Here is a 27,656-nt window from a genome sequence, read left to right as displayed (position 1 = left end):
TTCTCTGCTGTGCTTTATACTGTAAGTGAAAGAAAAGTAGTTCTACTTATTTTTCAGATACGCTTTGAAAGAAAATCAGTCAGGTTATAAAAGGACCAGGGCTAGGGGGCAAACTGGATTCATAAAGTTATAGCAGAATATATCAAGATTTTTCACTTTCATAGGCAGAATATACTTGCATGACCCTTGACAAGAAAATGAAGCAAAAAAAGGAAGATAGCATTTGTTACCACAGTGACTGGGGATATTACTTACTGCAGGATCTTTTTTGCAGGACTTACAGAATGCTGTGCTGTTTGGTGTACATCAGTACTAATTTTGTAAAAAGCCCTAAAGACCCATTTATTTACTTATGATTTCTGTGGACTAAGTTTTTTTTTCTTTCTTTTTCTTTTTTGCTTTGTGTGGGCTCCGTTTAGAACCCAGGTTAATTCTATTATTTTGAAGGTGCTTGAGGAAGATTGTGTAATCATTTTAACTTAGGTTCTTAAAATGTTTTGCTATACCTTCTTGTATGTGATTTTTGTTTTGTAAGCAGCCTAAGGAGAAATTATGATGTTGATAGAGCAGGTATCTTGAAACTAGTTCTCTGCATTCATTGAATTGGAATATGCCCTTCTAGAACACAAATGAAGAAGAACAATTAGTTGAGCTGTGTTAGGGGAACAACAAATATATTGCCAGAGCAAGCTGTTTTCTGGCCCGGAAACTAGCACATTTACCCACAGGAGTTCAACAGCTAGGTAATAGAGTGCCTTTGAAAACTATTTAGGAAGGAACAAAAGGGAAATCAAAGGAGTTTTTTTCCCCTTCTAAGAGCTGTTTCATTGAGACAATATAATGCAGTATGTAGTTCTGAAACTATACTAGGCCTCTTAAGTTCAGTTTGGCTGAATAAGGATGCTCAGGAGTCATATGGTGGTTACTTTTACTTTTGGAAATAGAAGGGAGAGATAATTGCCGTGGGATCCAAATTGCAAGCATAGCGTCCCAGAGCAACAGTAGGTATATATGTGGCATAATATCACTCATTCATTGTAATCTGATTGAAATACAGGTTTACAGGTTTGCTTCAGACAGTAAAATGCCGGGGTCAGCCTTGCATAATGGTTTCACACACCTCGAGTGCAGAATAAAATGGTGCCATTCTTATCTCTTAACAGGCCTCATTTGGGGGAGCTATGTGGAAACTCCACTGCTGGACAGCAGAGAAGCTGTAGTATTGTTTAAATTCTCCACTTTGCTTTTTTGCTTTAAAATCATCTGCAGTTTCTTCTCTTTCCACATCCCACCTTTATCATCTACCCTCGGGTTTTCCTGCTATTTTCTCCCTTGAGAGATACACCTCAAAAATGTGCTTAACAAAACAGATTAAAAGGAGAAGGTTCTTAAAAGGCTTTTCTGATTAGCATGTACATTTTCATCTAGATTATGAGTGATAATTTTTCTTTGTCTGCATCCTTCCCTTTTTGATATGAATTTACTTGTCCTTTCCTGTTACCATATCAACTAATAGAAATTGGAGTGGATGTTGTTGTTGACAGTGTGTTGGAAAAATCCATTAATAGTGGCTGTGATACCCATTAAACTATGTTTTTAATAACCTCAGAATTCTGGATCCATGCCTGAGGACCATTTATAAATCAGTGTTGTATTTGCTGTAATAAACTTTTGTGTAATTTTTAAGCAAAGTCTTCATTTTTATTAGGAAGCATTTTGCAATGGTCACTTTATCAAAGGATTATTGCTTCTAGCACAATTATGGGTAGTACTTGACTTACGATGGCAATTGGGACTGGAATTTCCATTGCTAAGTGATGTGGTCATCAAGTGTGACCACATCACTTAGCGACAGTTAGGCAAGGGAACTTCCTGCTAGCTTCCCTCAACCAAAGTCAGTGGGGAAGTTGGCAGGCGGGTAAGTGGCTGCTGCTATGTGGGGGAGGGAGTGAGGGGTTGTGCAGGGGTGCGGGGGAGGGTCGGCGTGGGTATGTGAGGATGCGAAGGTGTGCATAGGTCAGGGAGGGTATGAGGGGGTGGGCAAGAGGCACAGGTCAGGGAGTGTGTACCAGGGTGTGAGGGGGAATGTAAGAGGCATGACATGGGGAAGGCGCATGAGAGGCATGGTGCAGGTCAGGGAAGGTGCGCGTGGGGTGTGTGAGCAGCCAGCATGGCGTGAACTCAGAGGGGCTGGGGGATGGTGTGCGGGTGGGGGACACTTACCCCAGCAACTTGCAACCTTCCCTGCCGGCTTCCCTATTGACTTTCTGGGGCAGCCGGCAGGGAAGGTTGCAAATGGTGCTCACATGATTGCAGGGCTCTGCAACTGGTCATAAGTGAGAGCCGGTTGTAAAGTTCCCAGATTGTGATCATATGACCACAGTGGTGCTAGGGTGGCCGGAACTCGAGGACCAGTCATAACCAGCATTTCTTCAGAGCCGTTGTAACTTCGAACAGTCGCTGAATGAATGGTCATAGGTCGAGGACTACCTACAAGTCTTTTTATGGAAAAGATATTTTCTGACAAAAGCACATTCCTACTGAATTTTAACAAGGTGTTCATGATGAAAGCTAATCAACAGATGGATTTCAAGGAAGGAAATGTTGCTGCCTCATTATCTACCTCATTTGCCACACTAGACTGGTAAAAAATAAATATTTTCCTGTTAAAGTAGCGTATTGCTCCAGTCAGGGAAACATTTTCATTTCATTGGTCCATTGTGACACATCAAACACATATTTACCTTTCAGTCATTAGAGAGACATTGACAGCAAGCCAATATCATGGGGGTTTGTACATCATTGGAACAGATCTTGCATAGGACAAAAGGAAAAAAGGAAACATCTGTGTAATTGCTTTTCAGGGGCTCGTAAAGAAGAGGTAGCGTTAATGAATGGTTTGACAGTTAATCTACATCTCCTAATGGTAAGTCATAATAACCTACATAGTGTCTAGCTAGATCAAACTGCAATATCTAGTCCAGAATTTGTTTGTGCATCTGTTGAGACACCAATACAACGTGGTACCTCCAGCTGGATTAAATTTGTCCCCTGGTATTTGGTTTAGCAATTCTGAGTAGTGTAGTTAAATAACCACCCTGGGTCTCCAAACAAAACCAAACAAAGCAGAAATGGTGAGGATTCGTAATTCTAAGGTGAGGATTGACATGAGTGATAGTGGTGATGGAATGGAGTGAAGGGACAGATTGCTTGCCTTCAAATTAGAGTAACAATATATTGGGCTGTCTAATGACAGTGCTTTGACATGGGGCCAATAAACACTTTGCTTGCAAATGTTATGGAAACTGTCCTAAAACAAGAGATGCAAGCAAAGTACTTAAAAAGAAAAAATAGAGGGTAGCTACCTAACTCCTACATATATCCTCCTCTTATTTGGTAAGTTTCTTATCACAGGACATCAAAACACTGTCTGAGGGCTTGATAAGATATTGGCTATCACATAATAGAGGAGATTAGTAAGCTTTCCTCTCATATAAGTCTATAATAGGATAGGCTTGATCTTTGCAGAAAGAACAAGTATGCCTTAAATGTCATGTTACTCTGCCCAAAATAAGTTATATGCATCTTAATTTTTGAAAACCTAGCCCAAACTCACTGAACCTATTTCTCTGCAATTCATGGCCCTCAGCAGTTTTTTTTTTTCCTGTTCTGTTATTTTCTGTTTTATATTTTAGCATGTCTGCTTCTCATACTAGAAGCTTTAGTTTCTAGAACCATCTTCTGATTCTGGTCCAAAGTGCAATGGGCAGCCTTTGAAATGATTGAAGTTAAATCTGGCTGTATACACAGCACCAAATCAGGACCAAATGGAAATTTCTGGTTAGTGATCAATCAATCGATTGACTGACTGATTGATTGATTGATTGATAGTGCATGTGTTTACTTTTTAAAAGTATAAAATAGAAAAGGTTGGTTTATAAATAACATCCACAGACTCTTGTCAGACACTGAAAGGCAGAGTTTAAAATCATACACAGCTCTTGCTTCCATGTGCCTCTCCAAAATGACATTTTGATTGTTACCCTGACATTCCTCAGAAGCTATTACAATTCACAGAGATTTGTTTGCCAAGAAACTATGGAGCTATTTCTTTTAAATTTCCAGAAATGAAAGGGACACAAAATCTTTTAGGGAGATACAGAGGAGAACTACCTTATTTGCACCTTCTGAGGAACACCATGCATGCCATTTCTGTATAGACATAGATCACAACAGAATATTATACTGACATTTCTATCTAGCACTTCATCTTTTCATAAAAGCTTTTTGAAAAAATTTATGCACGCTATATTTATAAAAAGCTTGGAATAGCTTGTTCTAATCTATTCGCCAAATAACGCTCTGTAATATGATATATTTTATTCCATCCTATATGTTGTAAGAGGTTTTTCTTTTTCTTTTCTACAATTCTTTTACTAGACAGATATATGCAGGCAATATATAAGCAGATGTGGTTATACTACAATACCCATAAACCCTCTTCTTTGTTAATGCTAGTTACAGTAGATGAGGGTTGGAATTCCGTAATAGGCCACCAATTGCCTATTCCCATTTTAGGACAGAATTTACAAATTGAAAACAGAGTAAGCAAATTGAGAGGAATGTTATTTTGCATTTGAATTCCTATAACAGCTTAAAGTCATTTGGTTCCTACTGCAGTAAAAAAAAATCTGTGGAGAAAGATGCTAATTATCTTTAACGCCTATATGAAAATATGTAGAACATCTGGAGATCTGATTGCCAGATTGTGTGACATAAAGAGAAGCTTCTATACATCAATTGTTTTATCTTTTCAGTCAGTTAATAAATGTTTCATTTTAGGTAACATAAATCTTCTATTTTGTTTTTACAGTTAACATTTTTTAAGCCTACTTCATATCGCCATAAAATCCTTTTGGAAGCCAAAGCATTTCCTTCTGATTATGTAAGCAATTAGTATTTCATCGTATTTAGGCTATACAATTTTGTATGTTTTAAAATACCTCAGTAATTTTACCTGATTATTTATTATTTGTTTTTATTTTAAAAAATAAACATTAAAAATCCCAAATGGGTTACAATACTTTTGGGATTGACATATTTTTACTGATTGGCCTTTTTTGTTGTTGCTGTTCAAATAAAAACTGTATGGAAGGAAAAGATTGAATTGCCACATTGATTGATTAGTCTTTTAAAGATACTGAGCAAGCTATTGACCTAAATCAACAACAGGTTGTAAATGTTTTATTAATTCTTGTTGCTGTTTTACTTTATGAAACCAAATCAATACAAAGCTCACACCATTAACAGTTTTATATCCCCAGACAGATAGAGCAATTCATGTCAACGGTGCTTTAGATTACCAAGTCAAACATCATTTGTGTGCTACAAAGTAGGACAATAGTCTATGCATCACAGATTTAAACTCATTAATCTTCAGGTTTGTGGCTCACCGCTACTTTCTCAAACTTAGCAAACGCTTAGAAATTGTTGAGAAATTTGTTCAATGAAACATTTTAACATTCCCTCCAATAGAATTCTCATATGGTGTAGTATAGACCAGTTGGAAAATCTTTTTTTTTTTACAACTAATACTTAATTGCCATTAATAAGTTGCATATAATACAACTTTCATTTTTCAAGGTAATATTATGTTTGGGGAAAATATTATCACATATACTCAGCATTCAAACAGTGACACAGCCATTAAATTTACAATACTGTGTGGAATGCAGTTGTAAAGCTGCAAAAAAAAAAGTTGCTTATGATAACATGGGATACCAACCACAAGCATCCAATCCTAATGCTTTCTTGTAACTCCGTCTGCAAAAGGAAGTCATAAAAGTGCTAAAACTGATGATTATTTATTTATATACCACTGTTCTTCCCAAAGTAGGAAGGAATCATAAGAAAAAAAGAGACCTTCCTATCCAGCCTTTTCTCTGCTATGACCCTGCATAGCTAGTGGCTCTTTGGGAATGAAGCAGATATGTGGGCAAGGTAGATTATATCTCATGTAATTGACCTTCCTTAGCCCAATCCTCCTGGGAGGGAAGTTAGCAAACCAGTTGATTGTGCAATGCTGTCATTGACAAGCTGTTCCTCATCTGCCATTTTTGATATCTCCTAAACTTTAAATATTGTCCATAACATTGCTACGCTTGCAGCTATGATAAATTAACATTTTTTTATCTTAAAACTATTCACCCCACCATCACCACTGCCCAGTTTTGCAGACTAAATTTTTCCCTTTTATGTGCTGGAGCATCATTCTCTAGACTTTAAAAGGGAGATAATATAGCAGCATGTCTGCCCCTCCATTCGTTACAAGTAGAATAGAATAGAATTTTTATTATGGTCATAGAGCAGAAATACAGATAGAAGTACATTAAAAAATAAAAGTAGCAAAACAAAACAGGATAATAAAATATTACAGTTGGTGGTGGGTTCATCAATGAGCAATCAAAGTCTAATTTTGCAAGCAGTACAGGTAGTTCTCTCTTAACAACCCTAATTGGGACCAGAACTTCTGTCACTAAGTGAAGCGGTCATTAGGTGAAACATCACGTGTTTGCTTAGTGACAGCAATTCCAGTAGTTCCAGTTATGGTCGTTAGGTGAAGACCATGTCATTAGGCATGCTTCTCCTGCCCTGCCATGCTTATTTCTACTTCAGCTTCCCCCACCTGCGTGTCTCCCTCCCATCTCTGCCCTTTTGGCCACCCTGCAGTCCACCACTGCTATCTACCCCTACTGCTCCCTGCCACCCCCAGCTGACCTCCATCTTCTTCCTCCCACTGTTGCAAAGCTGCCTCGGCCGGGTGTGCTTCATAAGCGGGGGAGGAAGAAGGTGGTGACAGTCAGCTGGGAGCGGTGTGGGGTGGCAGGGGTAGACAGCAGTGGTGGAGTGCAGGGTGGCCGAAAGGGCAGAGATGGGGGAGATAGGTGGGTAGGGGGAGTCGAAGCACACACTGCAGTTGTACTCAGTGTTCTGGCCAGCTACGCCCCTTCCTGGATCGGGAGTCCCTCCAAACAGTCACTCATGCCCTGTTCATCTCCTTCATAGACTACTGCAATGTACTCTATATGGGGCTACCCTTGAAGAGTATTCGGAAGCTACAGCTGGTGCAAAATTCAGCCACGCGAGCAGTTTTAGGAGCGTCTAGAAGGGCATGTATAACACCATTGCTGCGTGAGCTGCCTTAGGTGCTGATTTGCTTCCCAGTCCAATTCCAGGTGTTGGTTATCACCTTTAAAGCCCTACATGGCATGGATCCAGGTTACCTGAGGGACAACCTCACCCCAGTTACATAGACCCATCCAACCCAGTCAGGCAGAGAGGGCATGTTACGGATCCCGTCCATGAAGGATTGCCAATTGGCAGGGTCCAGGAAGAGGGCCTTCTCTGCCATAGCACCCTCCCTTTGGAACAAGTTACTCCCGGAGGTAAGACAGGCCCCCACTCTCCTGGCCTTTCAGAAGGGAGTAAAAACATGGCTATGCCACCTGGCCTGGGATGGGAGGGGGGACAGTTATTTATGGGGGTGGTTGGCCCCGTGAGGGTGCCTAGATTAAGAGCTTCCCATCTTGAATGTTATGTTTTATATGCTGTGTTTTATATTTTAAACTTTGTATTTTTTATATATTTATATTGAATTATTTTTTAGTGATTTGCTATTTTTTGTATTTGTAAGCCCCCCAGAGTCATCATGTGAGAGATAGGCAGCAGAGAAATTTGATAAATAAATAAACAAACAAACAAACCTTTTAACTGTGAATGCCAGTCATTTAATCTACTTTAAAACTCTTGCATACAGACTGTTGCATACCCTGAGCCTAACTGATTAATTCATTCTGTTGTTTATAACATAATTATTTTTTTTCTGTTGTTACATCTGCTCAATTTTTAAAATGTATTTCTTCACAGTATGCTGTTGAGTCTCAGCTCCAGTTTCATGGCCTTGATATGGAGAAGAGCATGCTTATACTTCAACCACAAAAGGTTTGTGAAACATGATTTGCATCATGCTAGAAAACTCATGGCCTGCAGGCTGCATATAGCCCCCAGCACCCAACTTACAGCTCCCAGCATCCAAAATGGTGCCACTGAATTTTGGCAGCAAAATGGTGGACAAGAAGGTGAACATTAGTCCACACAATCACAGGAAGATGAAGCCTGGCTTGGGGACTGGTAGTTATTTTACAAATATATAGATGAGGTTTTGGTCAAAAACAAAGATGGCAAGGACCTAACAGAAGAAGAAGAGATCAAGAAAAGGAGGCAAGAATATACGGAAGACTTGTATAGGAAGGATAACAATACCAGGATAGCTTTGATGGTGTGGACAGTGAGCTAGAGCCAGACATCCTGAAGAGTGAGGTTGAATGGGCCTTAAGAAGCATTGCTAACAACAAGGCAGCAGGAGACAATGGTATCCCAGCTGAACTGTTCAAAATCTTGCGAGATGATGCTGTCAAGGTAATGCATGTTATATGCCAGCAAATTTGGAAAACACAAGAATGGCCATCAGATTGGAAAAAATCAACTTATATCCCCATACCAAAAAAGGGAAACACTAAAGAATGTTCAAACTATCGAACAGTGGCACTCATTTCACATGCCAGTAAGGTAATGCTCAAGATCCTGCAAGGTAGACTCCAAAAATCCATGGAGCGAGAATTGCCAGATGTACAAGCTGGGTGTAGAAAAGGCAGAGGAACTAGGGAACAAATTGCCAATATCCGCTGGATAATGGAAAAAGCCAGGGAGTTTCAGAAAAACATCTATTTCTGTTTTATTGACTATTCTAAAGCCTTTGACTGTGTGGACCATAACAAATTGTGGCAAGTTCTTAGTGGTATGGGGATACCAACTTGTCTGCCTCCTGAGGAATCTGTATAACGACCAAGTAGCAACAGTAAGAACAGACCACAGAACAATGGACTGGTTTAAGATTGGGAAAGGAGTACGACAGGGTTGTATACTCTCACCCTACCTATTCAACTTGTATGCAGAACACATCATGCGACATGCTGGGCTTGAGGAATCCAAGGCTGGGGTTTAAATTGCTGGAAGAAACATTAACAATCTCAGATGTGCAGATGATACCACTTTGATGGCTGAAAGTGAAGAGGAACTGAGGAGCCTTATGAAAGGTGAAAGAAGAAAGTGCAAAAGCTGGCTTGCAGCTAAACCTCAAAAAAACCAAGATTATGGCAACCAGCTTGATTGATAACTGGCAAATAGAGGGAGAAAACGTAGAGGCAGTGAAAGACTTTGTATTTCTAGGTGCAAAGATTACTTCAGATGTTGACTGCAGTCAGGAAATCAGAAGATGCTTAATCCTTGGAAGAAGAGCAATGACAAATCTCAATAAAATAGTTAAGAGCAGAGACATCACACTGACAACAAAGGTCTGCATTGTTAAAGCAATGGTATTCCCAGTAGTAATGTATGGCTGTGAGAGCTGGACCATAAGGAAGGCTGAGAGAAGGAAGATAGATGCTTTTGAACTGTGGTGTTGGAGGAAAATTCTGAGAGTGCCTTGGACTGCCAGAAGATCAAACCAGTCCATCCTCCAGGAAATAAAGCCAGACTGCTCACTTGAGGGAATGATATTAAAGGCAAAACTGAAATACTTTGGCCACATAATGAGAAGACAGGACAGCCTGGAGAAGATGGTGATGCTAGGGAGAGTGGAAGGCAAAAGGAAGAGGGACCGACCAAGGGCAAGATGGATAGATGATATCCTAGAGGTGATGGACTCGTCCCTGGGGGAGCTGGGGGTGTTGACGACCAACAGGAAGCTCTGGCATGGGCTGGTCCATGAAGTCATGAAGAGTCGGAAGCGACTAAACGAATAAACAACATAGATGAGGTTTATTTTTATGTGTAAACATGTTTTAATAAAGTCTGCATGTTCTCTAGGTCAGAACATAGCACAACTCTAAACAGTAAAATAGTGAATAGTCACAATCCTTACTTCCCTACCTCCCTATAACCATATACTACAGTCCTGCAGAAAAGCCTGGGCCTACATTAAATATTATCTCAAAAAAGTGTTAAGACTGAAACATAGTTGTCCCATTATTACAGTAGCAAAAGTAAAGTTCCTGGTTGGGGAAGAAGTGTTTTCCAAATTTATAAAAGATTGTGTTCCAATTCTTTGACATGAAGAACTTTTGTTACTTTTTAGTAGAACTGCTGATGACCTTTTGATTCCAGGGGAAAAAAAAAGTTTTTCAGAGAAGAAACTACTCTCAAGTTCTTGATAGATGTTCAAAGATCATTAAGATAATAGCAGTTACTTTCAAACCAGTAAATTTTACCCCAGCTTTTTGCAGTGATCTATTTAATTTGTAGTTTTGACTGCTTAATTGATCCCTAAGTGATAATATTGTTTTACATCATCCCTTACAATGAGGAAGTAGGGGTAGGATGGAATGATCCTGGCTTTAAAGCATCAAAAGGTGTTGTTGTTTTTCTTCATTGAATATTTTCTCTTAGTTAATGACTTCAGAGTTTTTTCATCTTTAGATTATTTGAACCTTATTGTTCTAAAATACAAATACCATTGAGTAAAACACTTAAGAGCTTTGTATGGGATATGGTTTATGTCTGAAAGTATGAAGAGGAATGTATGAGTTAGCTTCTGTCTTGGGAGGAGCATACCATTATAACGAATATAACCATTTATTCTTGTTGCCTACATGCTGGATTTGGCAAAATGTTTTAATCCCTAAGGTTACCGAATAAAATCTTTGACTGAAAAACGTAAGACGTGTTCATTCATTCCATTTTAAGTACTCCTTGCTTCTTTCATTAGCTGTTTCACCGTTTCTTCTTTTCAATCCCCTAACAATAGTAGTTTTTCTGCAAATTCCTGTTTCACCAGTAATCACAATGATTTATGATCATATATAGGTAAAAGAACTTCTGGTATCTTTATAGCACTCTTTAATAGTATTTTACATGAATTCTTGGAAGTCCTTATAAAAAGATAAAAATATGCTTTGGGCACGTATAACTTTACTACTAGGTCCATTTCTGAGCATCATGCAACAATTAACAATTCAGAGAAACTGGAAAAATATTAAGAGAAGGTTCAGAAGAGCAGAGAATAATCTTCATAAAGGAAGTTGAAGGAGCTGGACCTTGAGAAGAGAGAACTCAGGAGGGGTGTGATAGCGCACTTCAATACCTGAGAGAATTTCTCACAGAAGAAAGTCAAAAGCTGTTCTTTAACACTCCGAAGGGCAGGACATAGAGGAATGGATTTCAAGTATAGGAAGGTAGACTTCAATTGAACATTACAAGAACCTTCCAACAAGTAAGATCACTTTGTCAGTAGAACCAGTCCCCTGGATGGATGGTGGGGTCTTATTCCCTAGATATGTTCAGACAAGGCAAGACAACCATCTGCCTGTGATGCTTTAATTTAGATTCCTACATTGAGCAGGGGGCTGAACTTGAATGTCAGGCTTTTCCCCAGCAAGCTAAGTTGAAAACTAATTAAACAGGCACACAGAAATCCAGGAACTCCTGTTAAGTAACTTATTAGAGAAAAGAGAAGCCTATCAAAATAATTCCAGCAACTGCAGTGTATCAGAAGCAAAACCTATATGTAAGGTTGAAAGGTATGAAAGTTTGTATATTTCTTCTCTTTATCCTATTCAGGCTGCCCTCTCTTTTGGGCAGGAAGTCTGGTTTCCGTCTATCTCTTCTTTTGGCAGTGAACAGTTATGATATCAAGTTGACCCTGGGAGAACTTTCTCCCACCCTAATGGCATAAATGGCTTCTTCCAATCCCAAGAGTGTATGGTTCTATGAATGCTATTATAGGTAGTCCTTGCTTAACAACAATTGGGACTGGAATTTTGGTGGTTAAGTGAAGCAATCATTAAGCAAATCTGACCTGATTTTATGACCTTTTTTGTGGCAGTGGTTAAGCAAATCTCATGGTCACTAAGTGAATCATGTTACCCATTGATTTCACTTGCCAGAAGCCAGCTGCGAAGGTCAAAAATGGTGATCATGTGTCCACGGGACGCTGTGACAGTCATAAATGGGAACTGGTTGCCAAGCACCCAAATCATGATCACATGACCATGGGGATGCTGCAATGACCATAAGTGTGAGGACCAGTCATAAGTCAGTTTTTCCAGCACTGTCCTAAGTCCAAACCATCACTAAATGAATTGTTGTTAAGCAAGGATTGCCTGTATCTCCATAACTGCAGATTTATTACCCAGAGTTGGGTAAAATGATCGTATTCTGTGGCTAGTGAGTTGATGGGTGGGTGGGTTTGTGAGTTGATTGATTGAGTGATTGATTTTCCTTCCTTCCTTCCTTCCTTCCTTCCTTCCTTCCTTCCTTCCTTCCTTCCTTCCTCCCTCAGAGCTTATTTTTTCAGGTACTATGGTGCATCAGTTTTCAAAGAATATTTCTTTAGGCACACACCCGTACAAAGCCATAAAGGCATATATAATCTCAAAAAATAAGAACTCTGTTGGATCATAACAAAGGTCCATATAGTCCTGTAACTCTCAGTGCACTCCAATGTGCTCACCATAGAGACTTAAAGGTCTAGTCCTCTTCTTTTCGTATTCCTCCAGTGGTGTATCTGACTGAATGCAGAAATTCCTTGTAATTATGAATAATTCTCACTGATAAAACCCATTCACTAAAAGTTTTAGGAGCTATAGGCTTGTCCACCTCTTTCCACTGGATTATTTTTTTATTCCAACTGATTAAGTCCATCTTGAAGTATTCAGGCAAGCAAAGTATATAAGGAAGCAAAGTGAACAGTAATTTTTTAAAAGCTTAAAGTAATGATTATTCACCTATTTAAAAGCTACTCTGGGTCTCCTAGTTTTGTATATCATTGCAATTTTAAGGATTTGTTTTTGATCGCTTCCTGCAGTCAGCAAGTCAAATCATAAAAAAAAAATACATTATGAAATAAGAATGACAGTTCCATTACGGCCAGGGCTGATATAAAATATGTTCTAACTTTATTTCAGGGAGAGGAAACCTTGAGAACCGAAGATATCCTTGATATAATTGAGAAGGAAGGAGATTCAATTGCTGTAATTCTTTTCAGTGGGGTGCAGTACTACACAGGACAGCTGTTTGACATACCAAGGATAACAAAGGCCGGTCAAAACAAGGTATAGTTACTGCAGTGTTCCTTAGATCAGTCTTCCCAAGCTTGAAAACTTGTAGATGACTTAGAAGTGCCAGTCCCACAGTTTGAGTCAGCTTGGACTGGGAATTGAAGTTCTACGGTAGGCTTCTTTTTGTGAGTAGGAGTTGAGGAAAAATGTCACTCAATGTGGTGACAGTAGAAATCAAATAATGTATTGCTAATGTTGATTGGCCAGTCCTACTCAAATTTTGACATACTGAATATTGACATTTTTTGGAAAGCATTTTAAAATGCCACTTCTCAGACCTGACAATTCAAGGCATAGAATTTTTTTGATTAAACAAAAAAGTCTACTGATGTTAAGCTAGAGAGTCAAACAATTACCATGAATATGTTGTACAACAGAGTCTCAGACAAATCTGAGCTGTAGTTTTTGTTTGCTTAAAACTACTCACTCAACTGTGGATTAGCTGTGCTTTCTACTGATTGGCTCTTTTAACGCAGAGACAATTTGTGTATTATATATTATATTACATGATCCTCAGAATGTCTGTTTTCATTTGTGATAAAGCTAAAATACGTTTATTCTATCTAGGATAGGTACTATAATATAAACTATAAGATTAATATGGTTACAGTATTTTCATGTGAATAATGGAAATATTGCAAATAAACAATAAAAGTATCAGTATTCTTATATTGTGCAGGTGCGGGAGGCAAAGTAGTATTGGAAAGTTCTTGGTCTCTGTGTTACTCTTTTATTGTATTCCAATTCTTATCTGTGGTCTTTAAGTTACTATAAGTGTTCATTTACAAGCAGGTAAAAGTCAGAATATGTGTCATGGCTCCAGTTCTAAACCCAACGAATCAGTACTCTTAACACAAACCGCTTAGGAATATGAAAGAGTCTTTATTGGGCAAGTGACTCAAAGCACATCAAAGATTCGAGTAACTTAGTGATTCACAAGTGACAGTATAAGTACATTCGTCCCCCCTCCCACCAAAGTCTCTGGCACCCTGCTTCCTTCCCCATCTTGCACCTCTCCATGCTAATTCCCTGACAGTGCGATCGTGCGCTTTTGCCTGTCCAGGTTGCTGGATTAACATGTCTGAGTGTTGATGAATCCACAAAGGCTGGTCTGCCGCATTTCTCATGTCTGCCCGTTCCTGTCGCTGATTTCTATTGATGGGCTGATGAGTGCTTCTCTTTTGGCGCTATGCTGTGGTGGCCCAGCGGCGGGCACTTTATGGCAGGATGGCACCATGCGGTCTGCCGCGTTTCACGTGCCTGCTTCTTCCTGCTGTTGATTTCCGTCAGTGGGTCGACAGGTGCTTTTGTTTCAGCGCTGTGCTGGGGCAGCCTGGCAGTGGGCAGTTTATGGCAGGATGGCACCCTTCTGACAGTATATGTTACTGTGCAACCACAATTTAATTTTTTTTTATATACTCTGTTATTTTGATCTACTATCGAAATTTTCAGTTTAAAATTTATGGATAAACTTTTTCCCTATCCTCTGAAAAGAATAAGTTACAAACTCAAACATTGCAGTAGGAATAGAAAGGAATTGAGATGAGAAATGAAAACGTCATGGAGCCTTAGGTAATGGTAGAGCATAGTTCCCTAATATGTCTTTTAATTCAGTTGTGTAGTTCATAGCTAAAAATTACTTACCCGATACAGGACCAGCTCTTGTACTTTGAAGAAGTTATTTTCCCAACTCCAGCATAAACCTTCAGAAACAGTTTTGAAAATAGACTGCATTTCTCTTGAATACTGAACCATGCCTAACTAGTGGTTTTGATCCTTTCAAGAAATACATAAGTGATCACATGCTCCAAATATATATTTCTGTTTTTTTGTGCACAATTACTCCTTCTGTGATGTCACACCATTGGCTAGTCTCAGGGCTGTCTTCCAGGCAACAGCCTTTCACATCCCTTCCTGGAAGTACTAGGGAAAGAACTTGGAAAGTTATGCATATAAAAAGTGCATCAAAAGTACCATTCTATGTGGTATATAGGGATGTCAGATATATTGGTTTCTTTCCTTTGAGGCAGAAATATATCTAGGATCAGAGAAGGGAATCCAATAACATGGTTCTTCTGCCACCCCACTTCAACCTCAACCATCACTCCTACAAAAGGATAGATTCCTAGTACTCTGATTGATTGATTTATATATATATATATATAATTAAATTTCCTCCAAATAAGCCTTCTTTTACATTAATTTGTACGATTTTTGTTATTACTTACCCAGTTTCCTTTCTGTAAGTTCTTTGTTTTTAAGCTCTCTGTGAAATGATTGGAAACATGTATTCCTTTTAGACTCAGCTTTCAGGGTGAATGAGTTTTTTTGAATTTTTCAGTGGAGCTTACAGACGCTAGCAGTAACCATTAGCTTTTGGTGACGATGTCACAACAAATCTTTTTTCTGTTGTTGAGTACGGTATTTCACATGAAAACTAATCTGTCACTTTTTAAAAATAATTGTAGTGACCATGTACATACCAGAGCAACCACTGTACATACTCGTGCAAAACTTCTTCAGCATAATCTAAACCACCGACGTTATGCATTCATTTTAATACTTCAGAAATTGTCACCCATGTCTGCACTTTAGCTGTGTCCCTGTAGGAAAAGACCCATGATATATTTCATCGGCAAGTGGCTCAGTAGCTGCTTTTTCCTCAGCTCAATCACCTCTTCTATTGCTGTATTTTTTCTTCAACCAGACTGCTATGTGAACTCCTGGTGATGCTGACACCATCCATATTCAGCTTAGCAATTGAACAGGAAACAGGTAGATTACTGACTATATCACCTCCATGAGGTAACTCATTTTCAGTGACCCAGCCTTGGGGAATTTACTAAAAAGACAAGCTCTCTGGACATATTTCTGGGATTTGTTTTAACCTCAGGGATCAGAAAGAACAACAGTTAATTAAGTTTTCTTATCAAGAGGTCAACAGAATTTCAGAAGGTATTGGGTATACCTGTTTCATCTATCTAAATACGCTTTTTAAAAAATCAAGTGGAGAAAGGAAAGGATGCATTCTAAGTGCAATAACAAAACTAAATATCATTGCATTGATTAGGAAAATTTACACTTAGATGGTTGCTCTTTTTTTTTTATAAAAAAGCACTTTAAAAATTATATTAAATTTAATCATAAACCAAATGCATATCTTCCTCAGTCATTAAGCCTTTGATTTTCTCAAGGCCCTGTAATAGTGAATTAATAACATGTTCACTCCCATCTATGAGATTTCCAAACATTTTGCTAAGTTCTTTGGCTATGTTGTATTGTGGAATCACTGATAGCAACACAGAGTGGTATGTCTGGTTTGTGTACTTTCATAAAAGTGTGGGAAGATGGCTACAAAGTTTTCATACACCATTGTTCTTCTTTCATAATTTGTCCTCTCTCGGCTAGATCATTGAGGGTTTTTATTTATTTATTTATTATCTAGTTTCTGTATTGGATTTGTGTTTAAGAAGGTGTATTTTATTTTATTTTATTTTATTTTATTTTATTTTATTTTATTTTAGTCATTCAGAAGTACTTTAGTTTTGTGAATGTATTGTGTTCTATCACTGATGACTGTACTTCTGTCTTTGCCTGCTGGAAGGATGATGTTTTGTTCCTTCTGTAATGTTTTTAAGGCCTTTTTTTTCTGCTTTAAGGTGGTTCTGATTTTGCTTACCTAGTTTATGTATCCTAAACACAAACCATTACAGTGCCTTGAGAAAAATCAAAGGTTTGGACTTCTGGGGAAGAAATGGTAGACTGAAGACGGCTCCACAAAAAAAGGAGCTGACAACCATGGCAGAATGAAGAGCCTGCAAGTAGACCAGCTCTTCGATAATTCCTCTCCAGACAAGGAGAGGACTTGAGATCACCCAGACAACTGTTCCTCGTGAGGAGACTGCAAGACAGCGGTCTCTGGTGGGTTTAGAGCTCTGAGAGACAGGGAAGAACCATCATGCTCAAACTGCAGTTGGTGCCTTTGAAAGGACACTACATTCTCTTACTTCACTTTCAGAAATTGCTTATTAACTGCTTTTCAGCTGTTAGGAGTCTTTGGATCGATACGTTTTATAGCACTGGGTGAGTTTTCTTCAATCCTTAGCAAAAGAAGTTTTAACTACAAGTTTAAGAACTTTTTTTTAAAATAAACATTAAATGGGTGATTAAACTAAAACTTTGATTTTAGAAAGTTACAAACAGACTAAGGAACCAGATAAATTTCAAATAAGATTTTGGAATTAATTATAAAGAATTCTTCCCATGGGAAAATGCTTTTGTTTTGAAACATAATAAGAGTTTAAAAATTAGACACTAGAAGGAACTAGAGGGAACTACAGATTACAATTAAAAGAGAAAATCTCTTAACTTGACTTCCAATTACAGAATGAAGCAAAATATTTTAACATTGGACATATTGAAGGATACTTTTGAACAATTGACCCAGAAGTTAATTTTAAAAGTGTCTGCCTCTCTAGATAGTCTGTGTCTGAATGACATGGGAAAAGATGCTACCCTGGATATACAAAAAAACCCAGCCTGATGTCTTAATAATTAAAAGGGTTGTACAAACAACAAACCAAGAGAGTGAACTGGATAAATTTCCTATACTGTATTGGATTTACAAAGAAGCTTGTTAAAGTTTTGAAGAATTTTGTGAGAAGGGACAAAGAAACAACAAAAAGAAATAAAGTTCAACATTATTTGAAGGAACTAAAGATTAAGAATGTTAGAAGTAAAAAGGTTATCACTTTCTTTCTATTTGATGTCAAAGAAATAAACAAAACATAAATGCTTTACTGAAATCTCATACTGTGGATAAAGAAACATCACAGATCAAATTGGTTTGGAAGAAGCTCTTTAATTCTTGTTAACATTTCAAATTAATATCTTCTGGAAATAATGATAGATTGGTCTCTGCTTTTTCAATTCAGGGGTTCCTCTATGTGGCCCTAACATTTATTGGATTAAAATCTTATAACATCTATAAGCTTGGTTAATAATGAGCTGGATATCCAACACATGTCTATTCTTGAGTAATTCTTAAGTAAATTTTGCTGCCTGGTTCTGCTATGCTTCATGTCATTCAGACAAACCATTTGGCTATTGTGCTCCATCTCCCCAAGTGGAATGCTCCATCTCCCCAGTATTGGTCACTGCCTTCTGCTTTTTTTTTCCTTAAACAAATTTGCCAGAGAACTGAAAGGCCGATTGGGGTTTTAACTGTTTGTTTTTGTTTTTTGATATGTGTAATTATAAAAGACTGTTTTTATTTGTTTGTTTGTTTCATTTCCCCCTGCTTCTCTTTACAACTTATCTGATGGAATGGTGAAAGGAAGTTGATAAAACTTCTGCCAGCTCCTTCCATCATTCCTTCCCTCCCTCCCCAACAAGGAGAAGGTGTCCCAGAGGAAAGTCAACGGAAGAAGGATCATGCAAATAAAAAAAGAAAAGAAAAGCCATCAATAGAAATCACATATCCTCAATGACACATCCACAGAAACGAAAGCAACTGGTGCTTGCTCTCCTGGTGGGAGGGATAAGAAGCTGAGGAATCCATCCATTGGGAACTCTGTACGTACAGACTGAACAGAACATGAGACCATCACCATGACCAAAGAGGTGAAAGTGGCTGAAATCTGGAAAGAGATTTTTTTTAACCCAGTTTCATTTCCAGCTGGTTTACAAACAGTGGTCAGGCAGCTTAAGGCAGCAGTGTGCAAAAGGTCTTGGTTAAACAAATGATAATTGGAAAGTAAGCTCATTGCTTTTTCTGATTTTTTTTCCTATAGGGAAGTAGGAGTTCATAGGCTGTAAACTTGTCATTTTATGTTACGTATGTGCAATGCTTTCTTTTTTCTGGGAAATGCAGAAGTGCGTACTGCATGTGCATTACAGATAGTGTGGTTGTGATGTTGAGCTTTCAGGCTGCCAAATGCAAAAACTATGTTGCTTTGTTTTACTTATTGTGCTTTGCAGACAGATCACCAGATGAAAGAATGATGTGCTCTCTATGTGAATTAAAAAACAGTCTTAAGTAGTAGCCAGAAAAAAATATGCTTTTTACTGTTTATATTTTTTATGAGCTGAATTTAAATAGATTCATGTTTGTTGTTTCTTTGTTGGGCTCAGTTCTATGGCCACTTTTGAAAGCATTTGCTGAAAAAGTATATTTAATTATTATTTCCATTGTTCAGTATGGAGATTTTTTTTTTTTAAAAAAAATCATCTTCTTGGCTACCTTTTCAACAAAAGAAGTAAAAGAAATTAGATTGAAATTTGAAAACAGCAATAAGAGAAAGTATTTGTGCTGTATGAGAATATATTAGAAGATAATTTGCTCTTTCAATGGAATGAATGGAAAGTAGATGCAAAGCAAGAGGATATGGAAGCTGCTTGGAACAGATGAAAAGTCTTATGTTCCACAGTGCAGTAGAAGGATGTGGAGTTAATGCGAATAGGAAATAATAATAAAAAAGGTGCTTGGACAAAATGCACATAAAATGCAAAAGGGAGGGTAAGAGAGATATTGCATAACGTGTATAGGAGAGAAAAAGATAGTGGCAAAGAATAAGTCAAAGAGAGTAAGGAATGGTTAAGATTAAAAGGCATAGAAAAGTGAGAGTGATTTTGGTGGAAACTAAAAAAATACATTTTAAAAGTGGATAAAGAGGTCTAATCAAGGAGCCTCCCGTTGAGTGAATGGAACTAAAAATAAAAATGATATAACATATTGGACTGGAAGGAATACCATAGAGATTTGTATGAGAATAATAATGATATATCAAAAAGTGGAATTGAAACAAATACTATAAATGTTAGTGCAGAAGAAAAAATAATGAAAAGGGTATCATAAATGTGAAAATATTAAAAGACTAAGTTGGAGATATGTACTTGGGGAATTGTTAAATCATTTATTACAGCCAAAAGGCTAGAATTATTATTAAAATATGGAAGTGGTCTGCTTATTGAATGGTTGTATGACTTGTTCTAAGGTTTGTGTGAAGATCTGTGCTTGACACTTAGAAGAATGTGATTATTGTTTTTCTGTGCAAAGGGAAAAGTAACAAGTGTGAATGCCAAGACTGCAGAGGAATTATTTTTTTTAAGTTTGTTAAGAAGAATTCCAATTTGTTGATTTAGAGAAAATATGTGATCAATTGAATGAGGAATGAATGAGGATTAAGTCTCAAAACCAATATATGAAGGAAGAATGAATGAGTGAAGAGTAGGGGAAAACCAAGGAAGTTGTGGTTGAATCACATGGATATGATCTCCCAAAAAAGAGAAATGGTAAGTTTAAAAAGCAAAAGGTAATGTATGAAACAATGTCGTAGAAGGATGGTTTGCAAAGATAGTAGGGCATGGAGAGGAGTGAACAGTGATGTCATAAACTAGATTCAGCTTGTTTCCTTTTCTACTATCTATCTCATGGTAGCAATCTCTTCGGTTTATTATTTCTCATTTGTTTTCTGTGCTTTACATAATATTACTTATCTGAAAAGGGGATAGAAGGATAGGTATGCATGTATTTTGAGTCAGAACACAACCAACTCAAAATGTTCCAACAGAATGTTCTGGCTAAGGCTGTTCTATCCTTTGCTTGGAACACAGAGTTTTGTTTATTCTTCCTTTGCTTTATGCATAACTTTATGCATTATATATTCTAGAGGCATGTAGTATTATAAAAACAAAGTGGCCAACCTCGAGGAAGTAAATGTCCCTCATATATATCTCTAAGTGAGAGCTGGAATATACAAAAGTTATTTCCTTGTACATTATCCCTGATTGCTGAACCTGTCCAGGAATAAGAGAGGAGGAGGAGGAGGAGGACTCCTCTTATAAACTTGTCAACATGTGAGTATATGGTACAGAAGCCCCAGACCCTACTGAGTCTTACACCGAAGGATTTAAGGAATATCAAGGAAACTCATTAGCAGATATTTGTTAATTAAGCTACTTACTTTCTTTTTTATTTTTTCAAATCAATTTCTTGAGTTTCTTTCCAGTGCAGCAGAGCCTACACATAGATAGCTTCTCTGTTAAATATTAAATGAACTAAATAAGCTTGAAAAATCATCTCAAACTATTTCTCCATCTTTACTGTATAACTCAGAAGTATATACTTTCTGGTCAGATCTCATTCACTAGGCATGGCATGGCATGAATTTATTATGCAACTGGTTTGGTTTCAAATATAACATGTAAACACAACCCATCACCGTCCAATTGTCCTGCTTTTGTTGTGCACTCTGTTTTCCCTGATGAGTAAGTTGTGTAGGGTTGCTTTACAGGAAGTCATGCTATAGGTTCAGAAATCAAGGCAATGTTTTCTTCTTGTTGATTTATCCCATCTTATTCTTCATCGCCATTTATCTTCCTTCCTTCCTTCCTTCCTTCCTTCCTTCCTTCCTTCCTTCCTTCCTTCCTTCCTTCCTTCCTTCCTTCCTTCCTCTCATATCTCTCAGGAATATTTTCTCAGTAAATTGTAAACAATTTATAGATATAGAGATGAACAACTAGTTTATTTACTTTGCCAAATAGGTTTATTAGAGTAGAAATTGTGATGTTCTTCTTTCCCCAAAATATTTAACAAATAGCCCTGCTCAATTTAATCCAGACATGGACTATATTAAATTTATTATGGATTTCTTTTCCTAGTGATTGTCGTATGTGTTCTACATGAGCTATTATTCTTTTTTTGCCTCTTCTCTGTTGCCAAATAATATTGTTAATCTTGAGGTTTCCCCCATTGTTAAAAATTCTTATGATACATTCTGAATGCTTTCATTTTAATGCAAGGTCAACATTAGGAAGTGCCTCTTACTAGTTATGACTCTAATTAATACCAAGCCAAATTTAAGGATAGAACCACACAGAAGTTCACCTGTAGCCACCAAAGCAGCCCAAAATTGCACTGCTGAGGATTTAAGGCCAAATTTTAGCAGCAAGGTTTTTTGTTAAAAAATGCAAAAATAAGGATGAGAATGGGAACATATGAAGCATTTGTGTCAGCCTTCCCAGATAGACCAGACAGGAAACAGGACCGCATGAGCTAATTCTACTTTATTGTAAGGCTACATTAACAGAATCTTGTAATTCTGATGGTACAACTCTCCCGCCATCTCTTTTTATAGTGTGATAAGTTGGGGAAGTTCCTTTCTGCATTTCTTTTTCTGTCTATCATGCAGCTGCAGGGACCCCCTCCCCCTCATCTGATCATTCCCTAGGCAGCATCTCTTCCCCCCATCTCCCAAGGTCATTCCCACATACCATTACAACTTGGGACATTCAGCATTCAGTGTTCCCTACCCTAATATCCACAAAGCCCCTCCCCCAAAAGAAAAGGAAAAAGGGGCCGAAAATCACTGCAAGACCTCTGTGAGACACCTCTAACTTGGAAACAATTGCCATTCCATTGATGACAAAGAATCCTGGCTAAAAATCTATTAGTAGCACAGCACTGTCTTAATTTTTTCTGTATGTCTGTGTGTGTGTGTGTGTGCGCGCGCACATGTGTATATATATAGACAGACAGACAGACAGATCTATTCTATCATTTTCAGCCTTATTTTGAAACTTAACAGTCTGCAAGTTTGTCCTTTCACCCTGAAAGGGCTTTATATGCTGGCAGCCTCATTAGTGGCTTCATTAGAATTAGTATGTTGCACTTATAAATGCAATTATTTTCAGAGAGTTAGATATAGCCAAGTAGAGTTAATGTATTGAAATACTGCTTTAATAATTTAGATGGAGAAAAACACAAGCCAAAGTTTCCTAAGTCTTTGTGTTCATATTGGATAAAAGATGTGAGAATTTATGCCCTTGCTGTTCATCCTCCCACCATACTTATAAAGGCTTTTAAAAATATGTAAAATATTCTTCAGTGTGCAGTCCATACAAAAAAATGTACTGTATTTTGCAGTACTTTATTTTTCTGCTACCATTTTATATTTAAACATACTGCCATCAAGTGGTAATTTGTATATATAAACCATAGCTTGTGTCTTACGTGGACTTTCAGTTTCACAATTAAAATATCTATAGAGTTCTGTAGAAAAAGATATACCAATCTAATTTTTTTAGTACTTTTTTAAAACACATCTCTTCATTTACTTCCAATTTTGGATGGAAATGTTTTCACAATATAGAAATACAGGAATTATTTCAGAAATAGAGAGAAACACAGGTTCTTAGGATCCATTAAAATCGGGCACACACAAAGATAAGTAACCTGTATTGTTTTGCAAACAACCTGATTTTTATCTTGAAAAGTAATTTTTCTCAACAGCCCCCCAAATTCCACATATTTTGTTCAGATAAGCCAAATCTTTTACAAATTATTGAGGATTTCTGATTTTAATTGGCCTAAAATCACCATTTTTGAGCTTTTCTGTCAGTCATTTTACTCTTAATAAATACACAGTTGTGTCTTCTTGGAGTATCAAATGTCATTCCCATAGCTACTCTTTTTGTTCTGGAGAAAAACCGTGCCCTAGTGATGTGTGGATTTTAAGGTACGTATTTGAATGGAACTCACCGATATGGAGGAGGACTTAGCAGGAGCTCTACTTTTTATTCTTTGCTTTCATTCTCGGCATGAAAAGCAGAGAGGAATAAGGTGTAACGTTTGGCAGGTGACTTTATCTTGGTTATGCGGATGGATAGTTCTCATAAAGACTATGCCAAAATTTCTGTTGATTGTATTGCTAGGAAAGATGTAATTTTCTCTTCATCTAATTGTTTTGTTATGGTTTCATTATACAATTGGGCAAGGAATATGAGCAGCTACTAATGCCTACAATCTCATTTCTAATCTCAAGGGCTGTCCCTTGTTGTTTCTGCCTGCATCCGCATGCACAGCCACTGTCCTGATGGTCCTGTGGGAGGGTGGTCTCTCCATAGACATGCATGCTCAGACAACCAGGGATGCCTTCAAAGCAACTGCATGAGCTTTCCAGCAGACACAGCATCTTTAAAGCTTCAACAAGGAATGCTTCGCTGGTGCTAATGTACTTTGTGGGAGTGCCTCTTTCAAATGCTATGCACAGCCTCACTTCTAGTGACTAATGTAACTTTCTCCTTGGCTGCTTTTATGTGATTTTCCATGCATTTTCTTTACTATTTAAATTATTTCACTAAAGTGTAAGAATCACTCCCAATACCCCATAGAGATCTCTTCATCTTTATCTAAAGGAGAGGTCACCAAACTCTTCAGCAAATCAACCCCTGTCCTAACAAGCAGGAACCACACCGAGACGAGGAATAGGTCTCTAGTGTTTTATTACTGCTACATTAGTCAGAAAATCCTAACAAACTGAAGAAGCGTGAGAAAACCCATACAGATAAACCCCCAAAAGTCAAGGCGGGTCTGTTCTGTGTCTCTTTGAATGACAGCTCAAATTCTCGCTACTATGCATGCGTTTTCCCCCCTGGATAGGGGCCCCCTCCTGCTCACCATCAGTGCTCATGACAACCCCTTCATGAAGTTTCAGATTGTTCATCGACCCCCAAACATTTATTTTATGAAAATAATTTAATAAATACCAATTTAACTAATAGTACTACAAATAGTAATAAGAACAACAAGAACAAGGACTAGCCCCATGGACCCTTGGGGGGGGTTGATAGTGACCACTTTGGGGAGCCCTGATCTAAAGCAAAGGCATAGAGAGAGTGTTTCTTTATCAACCAAAGTCAGAGGGAGTTCTACTGACCTCCAAAATTAGTTCTACTGACAGACTCCTGCCTGTCTCTCCTCTTCTTGCCCACAAAGAGCCTGCTTCTGCCACAGAACTGGAAATTGTTTTAGTTTGAATTATTGTTTGAAACGTTCTTACAACCTGACCCATTACCTCTTCTGTTTCTAAGTTCAAGGCATCCAGGTGAATATGTCTGTTTTTAAATAGTTTTGTCCTTAACAGTTGTGTAAAAGGTGTAAAGTATGTTTATAAAAATATTCATTAAAAAAATGAAAAGAAACATGATACTATTTATTTATCCGAAAGGGTTGCTTTGTTGGATTTGACCTGGCCCATGCTGTTGGCAACGTAGAATTACATTTGCATGAGTGGGGAGTTGACTTCGCTTGCTGGTGTTCTTACAAGGTGAGCATATATTTATCACTCCAAAGAATGAGTAATAATTAATTTCAGCTGCTCTTGCACAGCCTCAGAGCCAACATGGATCAGTTGGTTAAATGTCGAAGAGGACAGCCCATTATTTATTCCACACTGCTCTCAGTGTATTTTACATTTTAAGTAGGATTTAAAATGAATTTAGGTAAAATGATTATTACCAGTAAAAATGGATAAGAAAAATAGCAGTAATATTCCAAGAAAAGACTGAGAATGTTCTATAAATTAATATGAAACAAAAATTCTAATTTACACAGCTGCAACTAAAGGAACAATTGTAAATGCTCTTTCTCAAAGTAAGAAAAAGCTAGACATTTAAGTGATGGCTATGTTTTTAAGGGCCCTCTGTCTTGTAGATTCATAGTTACTTGTGTTACCTGTACATCATAGTCTGACTGTACTTTCCAAAAGAGAGAAAATGTTGCCTTGCTTTCTCTGCCTAATGAAATCAAGAGGATATTTAAATGAGGAATTCCATCTTACAGTACCTGAATTCTGGAGCTGGGGGTCTAGCTGGTGCTTATATTCATGAGAAACATTCCAAGTCTATGAAACCAGCGTAAGTATACTCCTAGACAATATATTTTAATCTTAATATTTGCTGAACTCGTCTGGTCTCTACTTATGATAATGTTGATAAATATAAATCACAGATTTGCATGGGTTATGATTGCAAATAAAACAAGGGCTATTTTCCAGAAACCATTGATGCTCTGAAGGAGGCATATTTTTCTTCCTCTTTCATGAAGAGTGGAAGAATTACTTTAGGGTTAGAGTTAGGGTTAGTAACCCTAACCCTAAAAATAAAAATAAATAAATAAATAAATATTCACAGTAGTAAAAGACTGTCTTTCCACAAGTTTAAAACAGCAGCATTTCCTGAAATAGTCAAGTGATTACAAAACATTACACAATCACAATATTGCTCTAAGTTCCACAGAGCAGAAAGATATGAGTGAAGATCTAGGCTTCTTCCTTGCAAGATCATTGTACTTGCAGGGAGTAAACTTTGAATGATCTGGCAGGAAGGGAAGTCTGACTGAAACCAGTTCTTCATAAACTATCTTCCTTATTTGTAGGACTTTTTGGAATGATCCTATGACAATGTAATATGATGTGATGCTCAAGCATTCAAATAAGTTCTGATCACTTTTAAGTTGCAGGAAGATCATACCATTTTGAACATGTGTGAGCTATTTTAACATAAAGAGAGAGACACCAGTAGCCCCATGTGCTTAATATAAGTTCAACCTCTTCTCCTCTGCACATTTCTTTTATATCCCTTTGTTGTTGTTGTTGTTTATTCATTTAGTCGCTTCTAACTCTTTGTGACTTCACGGACCAGCCCATGCCAGAGCTTCCTGTCAGTCGTCAACACCCCCAGCTCCCGCAGGGGGGGGGGGTCCGTCACCTCTAGAATATCATCCATCCACCTTGCCCTTGGTCGGCCCCTCTTCCTTTTGCCCTCCACTCTCCCTAGCATCAGCATCTTCTCCAGGGTGTCCTGTTTTCTCATTATGTGGCCAAAGTATTTCAGTTTTGCCTTTAATATCATTCCCTCAAGTGAGCAGTCTGGCTTTATATCCTTGGAGGATGGACTGGTTGGATCTTCTTGCAGTCCAAGGCACTCTCAGAATTTTCCTCCAACACCACAGTTCAAAAGCATCAATCTTCCTTCTCTCAGCCTTCCTTATGGTCCAGCTCTCGCAGCCATATGTTACTACGGGGAACACGATTGCTTTAACTATGCGGACCTTTGTTGTCAGTGTGATGTCTCTGCTCTTAACTATTTGATCGAGATTTGTCATTGCTCTTCTCCCAAGGATTAAGCGTCTTCTGATTTCCTGACTGCAGTCAGCATCTGCAGTAATCTTTGCACCTAGAAATACAAAGTCTTTCACTGCCTCTACATTTTCTCCCTCTATTTGCCAGTTATCAATCAAGCTGGTTGCCATAATCTTGGTTTTTTTGAGGTTTAGCTGCAAGCCAGCTTTTGCACTTTCTTCTTTCACCTTCATCATAAGGCTCCTCAGTTCCTCTTTGCTTTCAGCCATCAAAGTGGTATCATCTGCATATCTGAGATTGTTAATGTTTCTTCCAGCAATTTTAACTCCAGCCTTGGATTCCTCAAGCCCAGCATGTCGCATGATGTGTTCTGCATACAAGTTGAATAGGTAGGGTGAGAGTATACAGTCCTGCCGTACTCCTTTCCCAATCTTAAACCAGTCCGTTGTTCCGTGGTCTGTTCTTACTGTTGCTACTTGGTCGTTATACAGATTCTTCAGGAGGCAGACAAGATGACTTGGTATCCCCATACCACTAAGAACTTGCCACAATTTGTTAT

At 37.9% G+C, this 27,656-nt stretch overlaps 1 protein-coding gene across 2 annotated transcripts in view; it reads left to right on the top strand.

The window, feature by feature from the left end:
• The window catches only part of KYNU (kynureninase), a 109,051-nt gene that overhangs the window by 45,859 nt on the left and 35,536 nt on the right, over positions 1-27,656 (top strand). For both annotated transcript variants that reach the window (XR_010068931.1, XM_063318399.1), the window contains exons 5-10: positions 2,865-2,926; positions 4,874-4,945; positions 7,927-8,001; positions 13,023-13,169; positions 25,184-25,282; positions 25,798-25,871. Coding sequence is in view for 1 of the 2 variants with exons in the window: in XM_063318399.1 (XP_063174469.1) it covers positions 2,865-2,926; positions 4,874-4,945; positions 7,927-8,001; positions 13,023-13,169; positions 25,184-25,282; positions 25,798-25,871 (529 nt within the window). In the remaining variant the exon portion in view is untranslated. The remainder of the gene's footprint in view (positions 1-2,864; positions 2,927-4,873; positions 4,946-7,926; positions 8,002-13,022; positions 13,170-25,183; positions 25,283-25,797; positions 25,872-27,656) is intronic.

The sequence above is a fragment of the Candoia aspera genome, chromosome 1 (genome assembly GCF_035149785.1).
Source record: "Candoia aspera isolate rCanAsp1 chromosome 1, rCanAsp1.hap2, whole genome shotgun sequence".
NCBI classification, from domain to species: domain Eukaryota; kingdom Metazoa; phylum Chordata; class Lepidosauria; order Squamata; family Boidae; genus Candoia; species Candoia aspera.
This window is presented reverse-complemented; position numbering and strand designations above follow the sequence as displayed.